This window comes from Gopherus evgoodei, chromosome 4 (assembly GCF_007399415.2).
Source record: "Gopherus evgoodei ecotype Sinaloan lineage chromosome 4, rGopEvg1_v1.p, whole genome shotgun sequence".
NCBI lineage: Eukaryota > Metazoa > Chordata > Testudines > Testudinidae > Gopherus > Gopherus evgoodei.
The window spans coordinates 67,662,024-67,680,249 of record NC_044325.1 but is presented as its reverse complement, the minus strand read 5'-3'; the positions used below and the strand labels follow the sequence as shown (position 1 = coordinate 67,680,249).

Here is an 18,226-nt window from a genome sequence, read left to right as displayed (position 1 = left end):
GGGCAGGAGGCAGAAGCTTGGTCCTGCCAGCAGCCAAGCTTCCCCCTCCCACTGCTTCTTCTCCCAGCATGCTTCCTGCCCCATCTCCTCTCTTTCCCTGCAACCAATCAAATTCAAACAATTTTCAGAAACATCCTGACACTTTTTCAGTATCTCCATAACCACAAATGCAGACGGACTCTCTCAGGAGAAATTACCTCTATTGATCTTTTTCTAGGAAGCGCTCACAATTTGGAATGTGTCAGAGGGGCAAGAAACAATGAGGTGTAGTTACTTAGGGTATGACTACACTTGCAGCTGTACAGCACTGTGAGTTAAACCTGTCTTTGCACAGCTGACTAGGGAAAGCCTTGCAGTCTGTCCACACTATCAGCTGACAGCACACTGTTGTGGCCACATTTGCAGCTACATTGGGAGCGGTGCATTATGGGCAGCTATCTCAGCATTCAAGTGGCTGCAAGGGTGCTTTTCAAAAGGGGGGGTGGAGTGTGACAGGGAGCACGGGAAAGAGACTGGGTTTTTGGGATGCTGAGAGTGCATAATAATGTTACTCCCCATTTACACTGGAGCAGCAGCAGCATCTCAGCCACTAGGCAACAGCTGCTATTCCTCTGGGGAGGTGGAATACCAGCAGCACTGTACGTGCCTGGCCAGTGGCTGGGGAGTGAGGTACAGCGTTGTGGGGGTTTTATTGCGCTGTAAGTCTCCAGTGTAGCTAAAGCCTTACTACATTATAAAGACCTTTTCAAAGGACACATTTAATTCAGTGTTTAAACTACTTACGTTAATTCATTTTTAATACTATAACACACTTTAAAATAAAACTTTTGACACATTTGGTAAAAGAAAGAAAGAAAATAATGCAATGTAATTCAGAACAGATCAGAATGACATGGTATCACAACAATCGCAAGAGAAATAAACAACAGGTTTCAGAGCCAAGGGTGGCAGGGGGTCCAGTTGTAAAAGAAAGATCCTGTTGTGACCAACACAAGTCCTCCTTCCTACTGGCTCTTTCGCAGCGGAGAGAGGAAGGAGGAGGGGCCGTCAGTGCTACACTAGAGCCAGTCCGCGCCTCCCGAGCACTCACCCAAGCGCACCCCTGGGTGGAAGGTGGTCGGCGCGTCACTCTCCCCGCGCGGCGGCCTCGAAGCCGCACGATGGCATTAGCCGCCCGGGGCAGACTCCGCGGGGCTGGTACGTTGTGCGCGCAGACGCTGCTGCTCCGATGCCGCCACCGCTTGCTCAGGCGCAGCCCAGCCCGGGCACTGGGAGCTGCCGCCTCCTCCATGGCGCCCAGTGTTCAGTTCTCGCCCGCCCAACGCAGCCTGTTCGATGAGCCGCTGGCCATCGTGGTGCAGGGGCTGTGCCCGCAACAGGCGGTCACTCTCCGCCTGTCTCTGCAGGACGAGGCGGGCGAGCTGTTCCAGTCCTGCGCCCGCTACCAGGCAGAGAGCAGCGGGGAGCTGGACCTCACCAGCTCCCCGGCGCTGCCGGGAGGCAGCTTCTGCGGCCTGGAGCCCATGGGGCTGCTCTGGTCCCTTCAGCCGCAGAAACCCTTCCTGCGGCTGGTGAAGCGGGATGTGCAGAGCCCCTTCTGCCTGGAGCTGGAGGTGTTCGAGGGCCACGGGCCCGTCCCCAGGCGGCTGCTGGCCAGGAGTGCCCACGAGCGGGGCTTCCTGCGGGACGGGGTGAGGAGAATCCTGGTGCGAGAGGGAGGATCCGGGCCACACTCTTCCTGCCTCCTGGTGAGTAACCGGCTACTGCCCCTAAACCTCCCTCCTCGGGGCTTCCCCCGGCAGCCAGGCCGGGCGCGGCCTCTCAGCCGGCTGAGTCGCGCGTTCCAAGGGGCGTCGGGATTTCCCGCCTCATTTCCAGACCGAGTCCCTGCTGCTGAATTACACAACTCAGCCCCGCGCCAAAAGCGAGTGGCCCAGAACCATTCAAAAGCGGGCTTCGTATTAAAGTGCAGCCCCCTCCCGCCTCCAGAAGCAGAACTCCCGCCCCGCTCCCGCAAAGCCTCACATAATGTCACTCCACTAGACCTCACTTCCATTCCACATCAGTATAAACACCACACACACAGGAATTTTCATCTTCCAAAATAAACCTTCATACACCCCGGGGGCTCTCAGAGAGTAGCACATTAACTGCCCTGTGGCCCACAGAGCCCCTAACCTAGGGGACACACCCATCGCTATAGTATCTACGGACCAATGAGGCTGAGCCAAGGATGCAGTCCTCCAAACACCTTCATAACTTCATTCACTCCATACCCTGAGCATAGCTAACTCCGCACAAAACAACAGGGAAGGGAGGTGGTGGAGGCGGCGGCAACAGCAGCAGTGGTCACCTTTATCCTGTGGGTTCTCACCTAAGATGTCGGAGACCCTGGTTCAGTTCACCCTTCTGTCTGATAAGAAATTTGAATTGAGATCTGTCATCTCTCTGAGTGTCCTAACCACTGACTATGGCAGAGGTCCTCAAAGTGTGGGGCATTTACCTTTACTTGTGACTGTAACGTCTGAAGGGTGGGCACCAAGGAGGGCTGCCCCAGCCGGGCAGGACGTCCCAGCAGGGGACAGGCGGGGTGGAGGTGGTGAGAGAAAGAGGGCCCTCACACCCCAAACCCACCTGAGGTCCCTAGGGGTGTGTGGAGAATGTGCAATAACAAATATCCCTTATCAGTCATCCATTTTGTTTATAACATACTTCTGTAGACACTTTTAGTTGTTTGAGGGCTATTGTCCCTGGACATTCATTCATCCATTTATAAATATATGTAGGGCAATAAATAGATACACAGAATAAAAATGCATGTAATAGAATTAAGCGTGTTTAACATACAAAAATTATAAAAGTTAATATTTAATAACACATGAGGGACTCCAGCTAACACTTACCACCTGATTATAAAAGGAAGGTAACAACATGTTCTCAGTGAAGTCCAAGACTCTGAAACTTGTCTTCTGCTTTGGTGCACTAGATCTTGGATTTGATTATCTGCAGGACCCATTGCAAGAACCACCTGTTTCTGAGGCCTTCTCTAAGGATGGGGCAAGGTGGAGTCAAACTGAGAGACTGATGAAGGTTTAAAGGAATTGGAGACTTGTATCTGTGATGCGGCTGAATTTTTTTTCTTTTTGTTAAATTTTGTTGAATAAATAAGATTTCTGGCACCTAAATCATAAGATAGACATGGGGGAAATCGCAAACAATAATGGCTTGTCAAATAATCTTTGGTTTCTTCAGTAATTGCAAGAATATGTATTATTATCCAGACTGGCACATGGCATAGCAGGTTTTCTATTCTAATCTCTGAAGTATTTAGTAGTTTATGGAGAGCCTAGTGAACCTTAATCTTCTAGTTTTTCTTTAAAATCATTTTAGAGCAAAGTAGGTCCAAATGGTTTGAAATTTGGAATGTAAAGGAGGAATTTAGAGCTAATTGCATCCCTTTATTTGGTCTCCTACAGAAGAGGGCCCCTTTCCTGGAATCATTGACATATATGGTACTGGAGGGGGACTTCCTGAATATAGGGCAAGCCTGCTGGCCAATCATGGCTTTGCCACACTGGCTCTGGCTTACTATAGCTATGAAGATCTCCCCAAAGATATGAAGGAATTCCATCTGGAGTATTTTGAGGAAGCTGTGAACTATATGTTGCAACACTCACAGGTCAGTTTATTCATGGGTGTTCCCATGATACAGGAACCTCTCATCATAAGGCTGTTGTAAAGCAATATTTGATACACAGCTGCTGTGCTTAAAATCTCATCTCTATCAAAGTCCATTGTAAACAACTTGTATTAGTAATCCTCTGTGACTGGTCTATTTGAGCTTTGCATTTTAGCTGGTACCATTTCCTGGGGCGTGTCTTACTGACACCCTACAAACCCACCCACCTACATATTATTATCAAATTCTACTGAAGTTGTGTCTGTTTTCTTTTTGAGGGCTGCTGCCGGAGAGTCTCGAGCTTCCAAGGTGGGGGGTGTTTTATTTTTTCTGTAGATTGGCCATAACAGAGTATTTTTATGCATGGCAAGCTTCTGTGATCCACAGCTCAAGGAAGTCCACAAATACTACGTTATTGCCTCTTAGTTTAAGAAGATGTTATGGTCACTACTAAATGTTAAAATTTTGTATTCTGGGACTGCATTTGTTTCCAGTACCTGGTGATGGATATTTTGAGGCCTTGTGTCATAAACAGATCGTTAAGGGTTAATAGAACAGGAGTACTTCATGTCTCTTTTGCCTGTAAAGGGTTAACAAGTTCAGTGAGCCCGGCTGTCATCTGACCAGATGACCAATCAGGGGACAGGATACTTTCAAATCTTGAGGGAGGGAAGTTTTTGTATGTGCTGTTAGTTTTTGGTGGTTGTTCTCTCTGGGTTCTGAGAGTGACCAGACGTGCAACCAGGTTTCTCTCCAATCTCCCTGATACAGGTTCTTATAGATTCAAAATAGTAAGTACTAGGTGATAAGGCGAGTTAGGCTTATGTTTGTTTTCTTTATTTGCAAATGTGTATTTGCTGGGAGGAGTTCAAATTTGTATTTTGCTGAAACAATTTTAATTTGTACTTGTATACTTAGGCTGGGAGGGTATTCCCACTGTCTAAAGCTGAAAGACCCTGTAATATATTCCATCTTAAATTTACAAAGATAATTTTTACGTTTTTTTTTTTCCTTTAATTAAAAGCTTTTCTTGTTTAAGAACCTGATTGTTTTTTTATTCTGGGGAGACCCCAGGGGACTGGGTCAGGATCCACCAGGGAATTGGTGGGGAGAAAGGAGGGAAGGGGGAGAGAGAGGTTAATTTTCTCTCTGTGTTAGGATTACTTTCTCTCTCAGGGAGAGTCTGGGAGGGGGAGAGAGAAGGAGGGGGGGAGGTGGATTTTCCTCTCTGTTTTAAAATTCAAGGAGTTTGAATCACAGTAATCTTCCAGGGTAACCCAGGGAGGGGAATCCTGGGAGAGGCAACGGTGAGGGAAAGGGTTTACTTTCCTTGTGTTAAGATCCAGAGGGACTGGGTCTTGGGGGACCCCGGTCAAGGTTTTGGGGGGACCAGAGTGTATCAGGCACTGGAATTCCTGGTTGGTGGCAGTGCTATAAGTACTAAGGTGGTAATTGAGCTTAGAGGAATTCATGCTGGTACCCCATCTTTTGGACGCTAAGGTTCAGAGTGGGGAATTGTATCATGACACTTTGTCTTTGTACAATTTATAATAGCCACAACCACTAGATCCACTCTAATCTACCCAAAAGTCTATTGGTAAAATCCCCTTTCTCTCCCACCATACTGAGCACAGGATGCCCCACCCTCTTTGAAGGCTGTCAGTGCCTCCCTCCCCCATTATATTTTATATCATGTTAAAGTTCCATGCCCTTCATCCTTTGAAGGCCCTGCATAATTTTACCCCTACTTCCAGTTCTTTGAAGCCAGTGGAATTGTAGCTAGTGTTGAAACAGGTGGAGAAGGAGAGTAATCTTAGTAAACTATAGCACAGTCTTTAGTTAAGTGTTCATATTTGAGTGTCTTACACTTGAGCACTCTGCAATCATTATGGAATTAGCCAACCCGGTTAAAATATTTGTAAAGGATTTCATCTATCTCCAAAATCATGCTCCAAATGTAATGAATTTGCATTTATAAATGGGAAACTATATAGGAAAGTACACTGGAAGCACCAGCCACAGTTCAATAGTTTATGGTTGAGTATTTTGCACTAAAAGCAGAGGTTCAACTACCAGTATTTGAAGATTACAATGTATCCTTCTCAAAATTACAGCACTTATTCTTTGAGTAAATTCTTATACATTTCTTTCTTTACAAGTACATCGTGAGTAGTTTGAGATAAAAACAATAATTTAAATGGGCCCTTTTAAGAATTCTTTTTCTATGAAAAATTATCTTAATAATAGAATAATATGGACTCTTCAAACTTTCTGAATAGTTAAAACTCACTGAAATTTTGTGCATCAGCTACAGTTGAAGAAACATTCTCGGGATTAATGTTAATTTTTAGCATTATTATTAACTGAACATTTCTCCTTCAGCGGCAGTAGAATAATAATGATGTTCTACATAGAATTCCATGAAGAACTGGCCCCTTTCAAAATAGCTGCCCTCTCTTATTTTCCCAGGGAGAGTGAAGCCAAGCTGCTTTCACATTGCTGGCCAGGGCAGAAAACATTCGCCTAAGCAACTGAGAAAGGAGGGGCGGGGGGAAGGCCAACCAATCAGCAAAGCAAAAATGGCCAACCAATTGGAGTGGAGGAGAAAAAAGCCAATCTGTGCCAGTGCCCCCTGGAAGAAAGTGCCTAGGGCAGCTGCCCCCAGAACCGGTCAAGGGTTTCCACCAATGACCAGTATGAAGGAGGACAAATTGAATGTACAGTATCTTTAAAAATTGGTTTACTCTCATCTGGGGCTGCAAACCCAATTGAACACTAATTATAATTGTGTGGTTTTTGTATTGCATCAATATAGGCTGTAGTTAAAGTTGTTTGGGTGCCTTAACTGTGTTTTACTATATCTTAATATGTTTGGATTTCTTTAAGTAGAACACTAATTCTGAATTTCCTGGGCTTGAAATACTTGGTGTGAGGATAATTAGTGTGACAACAGCCATCTTACTTGACACCAGGATTCAACTGGGGACCTCCAGAGTTCTAAGCACAAATCTATCTACTGAGTGAGCAAAAGAGCCAGGTTCCATAGCTGGGAGTTGTAAACAACTTGCATCCTCTTTCCCTTAGGCACAGTGGAGGAAGTATAACACACATGTCCAGTGTGTACAACAGCATTCTTGAAATGCTTTTCTTTCAAATACCAATACGTACTCAATCTTAACACCAGTTTATCATAGTTTCTATCTGGGAATTAATATTCAGTACAGATGTCTTCCTCTTCCCCTAACACACTAGATCTGAAAACAACATAGAATATAGTTGTTTTAAAATGTGTGTATCTGCAAGGTTTTGTTTTTTTGTTGTTGAGAGTAAGCTCAAACCCAGCTAAAATGCAAGGGACACCCTCAGTGAGCTATAATTAGAAGTGAGGTCGAAGCCATTCCTCAAGCTGTGATCTCAAACTATGCAGAATTGGACTGAGCTAATACATGGATGGAAGAATTAAAGGAAAACTTAGGCAACTACAGGAAAGATTATTGCTGATTCAGTAAGTGGCTTTTCTCCTAGGAGTTATCTGTAATACTATCAATTCGCAATGTAAAAACAGTCACTCCACCCCACTTCACATGTGGCAGCATTCACTAGAGGGTGAATAGATTTCTATTAAGTTCATACAGTTACCAGAGTTTGAGCCCTTTTATCCATTTGGATCTCTATAGAAATGTGAGATTATTAATTTCCATTCAGTGCTAACGAGCTCTCTTTCTCTCCCACTCAGGTTAAAGGACCTGGAATTGGGTTACTTGGAATCTCCAAAGGTGGTGACCTATGTATCTCCATGGCTTCCTTCTTAAAAGGCATTACTGCCACGGTCACCATCAATGGCTCTGTGGCGAATGTGGCTGCAGTGCTTCATTACAAGGATATTACCATTCCACCTCTTGGCATCAATCTGAAGCGCATCAAGATTGACAAATCTGGGGTTGCAGATATTGTGGATGTCTTGAATAACCCACTAGAGGAGCCTGATCGTCAAAGCTTTATCCCACTGGAGAAGGCTGAGGGGCACTTCATGTTCATTGTTGGCAAAGATGATCATAACTGGAAGAGTGAATTCTTTGCCACTGAAGCCTCCAATCGTTTGCAGGCTCATGGGAAGGAAAAGCCTGAGATAGTCTGTTATCCTGGAGCAGGGCATTATATTGAACCTCCCTTTTCCCCAATGTGCTCAGCCTCAATGCATCTGTTGGTTGGCAGCCCTGTGATGTGGGGAGGTGAGCCCAAAGCTCATTCTGTGGCACAAGTGGATGCTTGGCAGAAAATCCAAGCCTTCTTCCACAAACACCTCAGTGGTAAACAATGTGTAAGAAGCAATCTGTGACACACCTGGCTATAAAGGGCATTTTACAGATAAAATTACTAGTTGTTAAAGTTTACTTGGGTAAAAAAATCTTTCAGTGAGTATGAAAGGGAATTTGAGTGAATAAATCTTTAAGCTGAATTTTTTTGTTCCTCCTCTCCACTGCCCAGGTTGCTGCTGGACCTTAGAGGACCAGAGGGTTTTCTGTTTTCTCAGCCCATGGGACATGACCCACTTGCAAGTCACACCCCACCAGTTGAGGATTAGTGCACAGTAGAGTCTACTGTGAGGGGATTTAGCCATTACATATGATTGTCTGTCATTCTAGTCTCATGGCTCGAATTATAAGCAACTGAATTGAAATATCGTCTGTTACTTCTGAATTAAATTTACTTAAACTGTTTGTTGGTTTGATAAGTTTCAAGATCCAGTGCCTTTCAAATGCAAGCTAAAACTGATTAACTGTAAGACCAAGCTCAGTGTTTTATGGAGACTTTTTTTCATTATCATTAAAATTAAATACATATTTGAGGATTTTCATGCAGTTGTACTATAGGAAGTGCTGGCAGCGACACAGGTTAAGATTGCCTAACATATTCCATTATAAGGCCCTATATTCAACTGACTGTAACTTTGCCAGACTTAAACTGTTTGGACTGAAATTTTCTGTGCCAGTCATCTGCCTCAGTCTGATTTTGTTTCAGCTAAAATGGGTCAGCCGTTTCCAAGAAAAAGTAGAGAAATTTTTGGTTTTCCTGTGTTTAAAATATTACAACTACTTTATTCAGAAGTTGTAGTGCCTCAGGGATTTGGAGCAGGGACTCAAAATTTGGCAGGTGGATCACCTTAGTATCATGTTGATTTGTAAAAATCTGCCCAATTTAGCTAAACTAGAAACCTCTAGAAATTGAAGTTTGCACATGCTCTTTAGAGGTTTGTTAGAGGCTGACAGTATTAACCTTTAAAGATTCTCTCTGCAATGAGCACACCCTTTCCCCATACACCTCCTCCTGCTGACCAGACTGAGCATGATCCATTCCAAGATTGCATAGGCTGAGCAGGACTTTTCCTGAAATTGCTACTCCTGCCTGCGGTAGCACTAAACACAAGTACAGAGAGCAGGGAGTTTCACTCCTTTGATCTCAGTGACCCCCCTGCTGGAGCCTTGGCTGTGTAGAGGGAAAGGAAGGTGCAGCCTGAGTTGCTCAAATGCAGAGGGATGAGAAGAGAACACAATCTGTGGGAAGAGATGGAAGCAGGGGAGAAATATAAGGGGCCAGGCTGCGGGAGATGGAGCAGAAGGGTCTGTAAGCACTAGAGATACTGTTAATGGCTTTCAGGAGCTGTCTCACAGTGCCCTACCCTGACAATACAATCAATCCAAGTGCTGCTGCTGAGGATTATGCTGCCACCACAAGGAGCCAATACTGCGCACACATAAGTGATGTAACAACTGTGGCAGCTGTATACTGACCTCTCTTAGGTCAACATAATGTTGTAATGTAGCCGTGACTTGGGGGTGGGGGGGTTGCTTTAGCAGTGCTTAATTTATAATGAAATACGTGCAGGGTCTCAATTTTTTTCTTTAATTTCGGACGTGGCAAGCCTGGAGGTACCAGAGCTAGGAAATGTCAAGCCTAGCGGTGGCTGGGCTCAGCGTGGGCACAAATTAACACTGTTCCTAAGCTCCTAGCTGTTGTGGAGGTGGTCGGTTACGCCTGGCCGGGGGCGATTTTTCCCCTTCTCTTTTTCAAATCTCCCCCCCCCCCGAAGATCTTCCCGCCCCGTCTGGCGGCTTATCTAGGCTGCGGTTTCACCTTGTCTTCTCCTTCTCACTGCACTGGCTGGGCGCGGGCGCGCTCCCCTTCCGCCCCCAGCTGCAAAAAGCGGCTTCCCTGGAAGAGCCTCTGCTACGGAGGCGGTGCTGTGTCTCTGCGATCGATTGAGGCCGCCTTGGAGGTCTCCCGGCCCGGCCGCAGCGGGGCAGGCATTGGCGCGTAGCGCCCGGCTCCGGGCGGCCCCGTGGCTGGTAGCGCGGAGAGGAGCGGCGAGCGGGGTTGCCCTTGCCCGCCATGTGGCGAGTGGGCACAGCCAGGGCCTGGGCCGCCTGCTTACGGCCTCCCAGACAGTGCCGGCCCCCGGGGCCGCGCTCCGGCAGCAGGGGGGCGGCGACCGTGGCCGTGGAGCCCGCGGCGGGGCTGGCGGACGAGCCGGTGGCGACCAAGGTGCTGGGGCTCGCCCCGGGGCAGCGGGTGACGCTGAGGGGACTCGTGGCGAACGAGCAGGGCTGCCTCTTCGACTCCTGCGCCCACTACCTGGCGGACAGCCGCGGGGAGGTGGATCTGTCCAGGGACACCTCCCAGGGAGGGGACTACACGGGGGTGGAGCCCATGGGGCTATTCTGGAGCCTCTCCCCTGCCCGCATGGAGAGACCCTACCAGAGGCTCGTGCCGAAGCAGATTAAGACCCCCATGAAGGTGGAAGTGTCAGTCCACCAAGGGCACAGTCCTCCTGGCACCATCCCGGGGCAGGTCCTAGCCAAGGCCAATGTGGAGAGATGGTTCACTGCCCCCGGTGTGCGAAGGATTAGGCTGAAAGAGGGCAGCGTGAGAGGCAGCCTGTTCCTACCTTCAGGTGAGTGAGGGAAGCTCTGCCTTTTGTGGGCTGAGGCATGGCTCTCCGGCGGCTTCCTTTTCTTACCTGTAAAGTGGAATGATGACAATCACTCGCCTCTGTAAAGGGCTTTGACATCCACTGACAGAACGGTGCTTCTACGTGCGAAGTGTTGTTATGCAAAGTACTATCTCATCTGATTAGTGTGGATGTGAGAGAGTGAAAGCATAGAGGTTTATAAGATTGGGCTTTTCATTGTGTAAAAATAGTCTAGAAATTGCTGTGAAGCTCTTATGGTTATTCCAAAAAGGCTGATTTAAATAATTGGAAGACATGACATAGGTGCAAAATATAATTTATCTGAGGACAATCACACAGGATTTCTGTTTGCACAAAACAAGACTGTAAAATAGTCCATGTCCTCACACATACTGCAGCAATAGTTTACTTTTTATTTTTTTAAGTTCACAAGAATAAGATGAATGCTGAAAATGAAGAGGACTAACCTGTGATATATATTACTATAAATAATCCTGCTGTGTATCTTAGATGTTTATTATAACAGTGGTAAAAGCAAAAGATGACAATTCATTAATGCATAACAGCAAGAGAAAGGTGGTTGTTATGGAGTGATGATGAGCTGATCTATCTGCATTTGGGATTCCCCATAACTCTGAAGTAAGGTAAAGTGTGGTGGAGTTCCCAAAATTTGTAGAAGGGTGATTGAATTAGTGAGAAGTCATGTTTTCTTCTTAACTGGTGATAGTTATGGGCCCATTTCTTTTACCATGCTAATCAGGGGAAAATCCCCCATGCATTCCAGCGGGAGTAGGATTGTGCCCTATCCGACACTTCTCTTCATCAAATGCATATAAATATGCAGGGCATCTGATGAGATTATAGCAAATACATGCATTTTATACTATAAAAGAAGTATTTTGCTAGATTGAGGCCTAGATCATGATCTCTGGTTAATTTAGAGGGTGATTCAAGGTCCATTGAAATCAGCAGACAGACTCAGATTGATCTGAATGGACTTTGGAGGCCCTTAGTCATCACTCTCGATTCACCAATTGAAAGCAGGGTATTTTGCGAAGAGCCATATCCACTTTACAGGCATGCACAGGGTTTCCACTGAACTTAGTGGTAGCCACAAATCTGCAGCCTAGAACTAAATTTGTCTCTTTAAACATTCCTGTTTTGTGATGCTACCATATGTAGCCTAGATAATACTTTTGTTTGAATTTTATAATGCCCTCAGTCACAAACAGTGGCAATGGAGTATCTTATTCATATACTCAGACCTTCAAGAGTTTCCAAAATGTATAATACAAAAACTTGTAATGCATCTAAAATGTTTTACTATATCCTTCATCTTCCCTCCCAATGGGAACATTCTGTTATATTTCACAAGACACACTTCATCTTTAACTTCTGTTTTTATTAAATTTGTCATTAGTACAGTTATGGAATAGGAAAAATCTTGCATTTAACACTTGTTCACAGAAGCAGAGGCAAAATGTTTGCCAGCCCTCCTGAAAACTACATCCAAATGTACAGGTTTACTATTCTATTTTGATGTCACATTTTCTGCATCCAGATGGAGCAAGGAGGTCAGCTACACATTTTATAAAAAGGTCTGCCTCTCTTGCAATTTGTCCTGCTGTCATCAACAGTAGGGTATAATTTATTAAAGCCCCAATTTTGCCCATTGAAATCATTATGATTTTTTTCTGCCATTGAATTAAATTTGAGCAAGATCAAGACTTAAGATTCTTGTTTTTTTTCCTGTATTTTCTGCAGTCTGTATGTGGTAAATTGGCGATTCTTTCTCTAACTGAAGAAAAGCTATATGTTTCTTTGCTGCTATCAATACAATTGGAGCTAAATATATTTTGTTTAGAGTTGTGTTCCATTCAGTTTGGTACACAACCCAGTCTACTGACATTTATCAGGGCCAAAGCAGATTCCATCTGCAACCTGTGCTTTCTTCAAAGAAATCCATGGCCAAGATTTTCATATATTGATGCCTGAATTTAGGCTCCTAATTCCATACTTAAATACCTATATGAGGGCTTGTCTACACAAGGAAATTGACTGACAGCTTCCTGTGAGGACACCATTATGAAATAATAATCACTTTATTCCAGAATAATTACTGTGTATCCAAATCAGTGTAATAATTTTGGAATCAAAATACTTTTATTCTGGAATAGAGTGGCCACACATGGAGCTATACTGGAATAGTTATTAGGTCAATTTCCCTAAGTGGCCTGACTTTCAAAAGAACTGAGCACTCAGAAGCTCCCATTAAAGTTACAGTAAAATTAATGTTTGAGTCAGAGAGATGCTTCGTGCTCAGTGTTTCAGAAAGTCAGGACATTTATGTAGGCCTCAGGAGCCTCAGTTATGGCTCCCATTTATCTTGGCCTGTAATTTTGGGCCAGAAGCTATGTAAATTTGCTGTTATCCTGCTGCATTCCTCTCATACAGCCTAAAAAAAAAGAAAGTCCCTTTTGGTTAGACAGAAGCCACCTACAACTTACCTTTTTTTTTTTTAGTTTCTATTAAGGCTTCTGTGATTAGCCATGGCTTGCACTGTGAGAATTCCAGAGGAGTTGGACAGAATACATTAAAATGAATTAGACTTCTGTTAGGCGACTAACTTCACTAGCAAAAGAATACTATGAAACATAGGGGGCAGGTTCAAGGGGAAAAATCTGTAGAGCTGTCATAAACAGATAGCTAAGGGTTAATGTTCTTTTACCTGTAAAGGGTTAACACAGGGAACCAAACACCTGACCAGAGGACCAATCAGGAAACAAGACTTTTTCAAATCTGGGTGGAGGGAAGTTTTGGGGTGTGATTTCTTTGTTCTTTGTCTTGTGTCTGTGCCCTCTCGGCTCTGAGAGTGATTTTTCTATCTCCTGGCTTTCTAATCTTCTGTTTCCAAGTTGTAAGTACAAAAATAGTAAGACAATAGGTTTTATTGTTTTCTTTTGTATTTACATGTGTGTAGTTGCTGGAGTGTTTTGAATTGTATTCTTTTTGGATAAGGCTCTTTATTCATTTTTTTCCTTTAAGCAATTGACTCTGTATATGGCCACCTTGATATAGAGACTATATTCACTCTTTTTATATAAAGCTTTCTTTTTAAGACCTGCTGGAGTTTTTCTTTAGTGGAGACTCCAGGGAATTGAGTCTGCAGCTCACCAGGGAATTGGTGGGAGGAAGAAGTCAGGGGGAAAATCTCTTTGTGTTAGAGTTACTAAGCCTGACTTTGCATACCCTCTGGGTAAGGGAGAAGAGAGATTAGCTCTCTCAGTACTTGTGTTTCCAGGACTGGAAGCAGGGAATCTCCTAGGGTCGTCCAGGGAGGGGAGCCTGGGAGGAAGTAACCAGGAAACAAGGGGAGGGGGTTATTTCCCTTTGTTGTGAGACTCAAGGAATCTGAGTCTGGGGGTCCCCCAGGGAAGGTTTTGGGGAGACCACAGTGAGCTAGGCACTGTATAATTCCTGGCTGGTGGCAGCTTTACCAGGTCCAAGCTGGTAACTAAGCTTGGAGGTTTTCATGCTAACACCCATATTTTGGACGCTAAGGTCCAGATCTGGAAAAAAATGTTATGACAAAGGCCTTAGCTGTTTATGTTTGATTTCTCATTCCTCAAGCAGTATCGGTGAAATTGACATACTAGTCTGTTTCACAGCTGCTCAAAGGGCTGATAGTAGCAGCAATGAAACTGCTCAGTGATTTCCATTTCAATCTGCTGCTTTTATGAATAACTTTATTGCTGAGGAAAAGTGAGAACTGTTAGAATCATAGACGCTGGAAATGAAAAAGAACTAGCTCATCTAGTCCAGCCCTCGCACTGCCTGATTTTTCCTTACAATATATTTTCAGTGCTTGTCTAATTTTAAATGTTCTAAGCAATGGAGCTCAGCGCTTCCATTTCCAAAATTCCTTAAGAGCCAAGAGGTCTGTTCTTCCATCAGTGCATTATGTTAAGATGCATTCACATGAGAATAGACCTGTTCCCTCTCTCAGCTGTAGATCATTGCAGCAACCTGGATTTGAATGGATCAACCATGCCATTTGATGGCCAGTCAGAAAAATACAAAGATAGCTTGTGCTTCTCACAGATCCATGGGACAGTATTCTCAAACCTAGGCCAAAGTCTAAACTAGGGGTTGGCAACCTTTCAGAAGTGATGTGCCGAGTCTTCATTTATTCACTCTAATTTAAGGTTTAGCATGCCAGTAATACATTTGAATGTTTTCAGACGGTCTCTATAAGTCTATAATTAAACTATGGTAAGTAAAGTAAATAAAGGTTTTTAAAATGTTTAAGAAGCTTCAATTAAATTAAAATGCAGAGCCCCCTAGATCAGTGGCCAGGACCCGGGCAGTGTGAGTGCCACTGAAAATCAGCTTATGGCCACCTTTGGCACACGTGCCATAGGTTGCCTACTCCTGGTCTAAACTCATCAGGTATCCACTCTCTACCATGCTAGCAACATGACTAGAAAATAAATGCATACCATTATGCAGTAATTGTGACCCAGATCCACAAAGGCATTCAAGCTCCTAACTTCCATTGATTGCCTAAATACTTTTGAGGATCTGAGCCAACGAGACTGGCTGCAGCAACACATTGGTTTAGCATATGAGCTGCTTCTTCAGGATGAGAAGGCAAAGCCTTTGGAAAGCACATTTGGGTGCAGTTAAAAAGTACGTTTACTTGTTTGAGCAGGTGTACCATACAGCTGAAATGGGAAATATCAGTAATACTGATAATATCTTGCCAGTGGAAAGGTAATAAAAAGTTTTCTATTAATTGTGCCTCCTGTATTTTGCAGTTCATTCTTTAATATATTCCCTTTAATATCTTGGCCTGATAATATTGTTGTTCTTTTTCTCATTTTTGTAGGGGACGGTCCCTTTCCAGGAGTGATCGACATGTTTGGTGATGAAGGTGGATTGATTGAGTTCAGATCCAGTCTCCTAGCCACCCGTGGCTTTGCTGCTCTTTCTCTGCCCTATTTTGACTTTGAGGACCTGCCCTCTGTCATGAAGGATTTGCACCTCGAATACTTTGAGGAGGCAGCTAGATTTCTACTGCGTCACCCAAAGGTGAGTGTAATGAGATAAATTCATGTAGACACATTTGTCTGGATGTGGGGACTGGAGAGAACTCATCAACAGTTCTGTGTTGGTAGCAATATGTGACGGGGGGAAGAACAATAGTACATTAATTTCCGTGGTACTCTAGGAAATAGTAATTTCTGCTGGCCCGATCTGAATGGTTATACCCTAGAGTGCAAGAATTCACAATATTTTACCTGAGTTAGCACGTTTTGTGTTCTCTGAAAAATCGGACACAAACAGGGAAAACTGGATTATGATCCTGGTCTGCATTCACAGTTCCCATTTGTAATTTTCCAACAGGAACTTAAATTTTGTACAGTGTTCCTGGAAGAATCCACTCTAAACATATTTGATGTCAGTCTCATCAATGCATGTGCTTTTCTTTGCCGCCACTCCCTTTCTCCCTCTCTTTGTCTGCAGGTGAAAGGGCCAGGGATTGGAGTAATCGGGACAGGGAAAGGGGCAGAACTGGCATTTTCCATGATTACTTTCCTGCCACAGGTGGTGGCTGCTGTCTGTATCTCTGGCTGTAGCTCCAATACAGTCGCTGCTCTTCACTATGGTGAGCTGACTCTGCCTGGGCTGCGGTTTGACATGAGCAAGATCAGCATTTCTGAGACAGGTGTGTTTGATATTTTTGATGCTCTGGATGACCCAATGGATCCAGCTAATTCCCACTGCCTCATCCCCATAGAAGAAGCAGAAGGTCATTTTCTCTTGGTGGTAGGAGAAGATGATCGCAATTGGAAGAGCTCTTTATTTGCCCAGATGGCAATTGAGCGCCTGCGCCAACATGGAAAAGACAACTTTAAACTCTTGAGTTATCCAGGAGCAGGCCACCGAATCGATCCACCCTTTTTGCCATTTTGCTCAGTAGCCCTAGACTGTGTCCTAGGGTTGCCCATTCTGGGTGGTGGGGAGAGAAGAGCACATGCCCATGCACAGGAACACTCCTGGGGGAAGATCCAGGAGTTTCTGCACTTACATTTGGGATGAACATCTCACTACCTGAAAGCTGACACTAAATTGCAAGGAGCTGAGGAGATGAGCCACCCAAGGGAGTAGAGGACTGGAGGGACAGACTTAGAAAGACGGAAGAGTTAAATATGCATTTCTTGATCAAATGACAACTCAGTGGCAGTGTAAACATGGAGATGGGTGAGGATTTGTTTAAAGTGGTGAAAGGGGCTATAACTAGGAGTATTGAGGAGCCATGGAATAATGGAAAACTTCAGGGTTCATGTTAGTAAAAGTTTCCTGATGCCAAGATCACTTTAGACTGGGAAATAATCACCCAAGGAAAGAGGTAGAAGTCCCCTCACTTACAGCATATAAAGGAGCCAGCAACTTGGCCAGGCCTGCAGAGAATGGCAGTCGAGGAGACTGACCTGCATCTAGTGGAATGATGGCAGCCCAAGATAAGATTTTGAAACAGCCATGCCCTGTGAGCTGGACCTGTTTGGCTCATCCTTTGGGACTTGAATCCAGCTAGTTCAGCCCAGATGTCTTCCACTATCATGTGTCCCCACAGAGCACTCTATTTTAAAGCTGTGACTGTTTGCTCTGCCTGCTTTGGAAATCTTTTCTATTTGAATTTTATCTGGGGTGCATACATGGATACATGTGTCTAACATCTTGATATTGGTTATCAGCTTTCAGCAATCACAGTCCTTTACACAGCCAATTGGTTGCAGAGAAGAAAGATGAAGTGTTTTCAGTGCCTGCTAGCGAGAGGGGTAGTGCCAGAAGTAATTTACTAGCTGGGTATTCAAGAGACACTCATCTCTGTCCGTGGTGTCATAGGCTCTTAAGCTGGCATCTAATAGTTGGCTAGTGGATATTATAGTTCCACTGGATAGCTTGGTTAAATGCAGTTTTGTTATACGCATTGATATATTTTCTTCTTTCTTCCTGCAGTTCAGTCTTCTAACTGCCTGTTTTTAAAGTAATAATGACTTGTTAAATGAGGGATGTGAGGAAGCCAGTTTTTGGAATTGCCTAGTATGGATAGTGGCTGCAGTAGCCATTGGATATTGAATGGCTGATACTGATAAACCACTATCGAGGGGAGCGGAGGAGCAGATGGATGATTGAAATGATGGAGGGAGCCTGGCCAACAGAAGGCAGTAGAGTCATACGTTAAATGGCTGTCGTAAACAGGATCCTGCTTAAGTATCAGACAACCAAAAATGAAAAAATCCTAAGATAATTCTCCTGTTACCTGCCCAGAATGAGGGAGCAATTGGCCCACACCTGCCAGGGGATTGTTTGATTAATTTTAGGCTAGTGCCTCCCATCTTGCCTGCATATGAGGCCTGCCCCCCTCCCCTCATCTTCAGGGAAAGGAATTACAATTTCTTCTTTAATATTTCAGACCTCAGCTAGTCCTCTGAAATAGTGGTAGTGCTGGAAGCCTGGCTCCCAAGTGCCACTGCCAGCACAATTCCCTTTCCAGGGTCCCTGTTGTCAGA

At 44.6% G+C, this 18,226-nt stretch overlaps 3 protein-coding genes across 3 annotated transcripts in view; 2 read left to right on the top strand and 1 right to left on the bottom strand.

Moving 5' to 3' along the window:
• Positions 1-1,174, bottom strand: part of HEATR4 (HEAT repeat containing 4) — a 58,037-nt gene extending 56,863 nt beyond the window's left edge. The window contains 1 exon segment of the mRNA XM_030559624.1: positions 1,091-1,174. The gene's annotated coding sequence lies outside the window, so the exon portion shown is untranslated.
• LOC115650147 (acyl-coenzyme A thioesterase 1-like) lies at positions 441-8,400 on the top strand. Its single transcript, XM_030559626.1, is given in 4 exon segments — positions 441-1,716; positions 1,719-1,748; positions 3,477-3,679; positions 7,416-8,400. Coding segments are annotated over 4 exon segments (1,692 nt in total). The 5' UTR covers positions 441-860; the 3' UTR covers positions 8,019-8,400.
• Positions 8,401-8,616: 216 nt separating this feature from the next.
• LOC115650149 (acyl-coenzyme A thioesterase 5-like) lies at positions 8,617-17,167 on the top strand. Its single transcript, XM_030559627.1, has 3 exons — positions 8,617-10,631; positions 15,538-15,740; positions 16,176-17,167. The coding sequence occupies exons 1-3, from the start codon at positions 10,070-10,072 to the stop codon at positions 16,749-16,751; spliced, it is 1,341 nt and encodes a 446-aa protein (XP_030415487.1). The 5' UTR covers positions 8,617-10,069; the 3' UTR covers positions 16,752-17,167.
• Positions 17,168-18,226: the final 1,059 nt, after the last annotated feature.

Coding starts and splice junctions, on each gene's coding strand:
- LOC115650149 (XM_030559627.1), top strand. CDS start 10,070: ATGTGGCGAGTGGGCACAGCCAGGGCCTGGGCCGCCTGCTTACGGCCT. Junction 10,632..15,537: donor CAGCCTGTTCCTACCTTCAG/GTGAGTGAGGGA, acceptor TCATTTTTGTAG/GGGACGGTCCCTTTCCAGGA. Junction 15,741..16,175: donor TTCTACTGCGTCACCCAAAG/GTGAGTGTAATG, acceptor CTTTGTCTGCAG/GTGAAAGGGCCAGGGATTGG.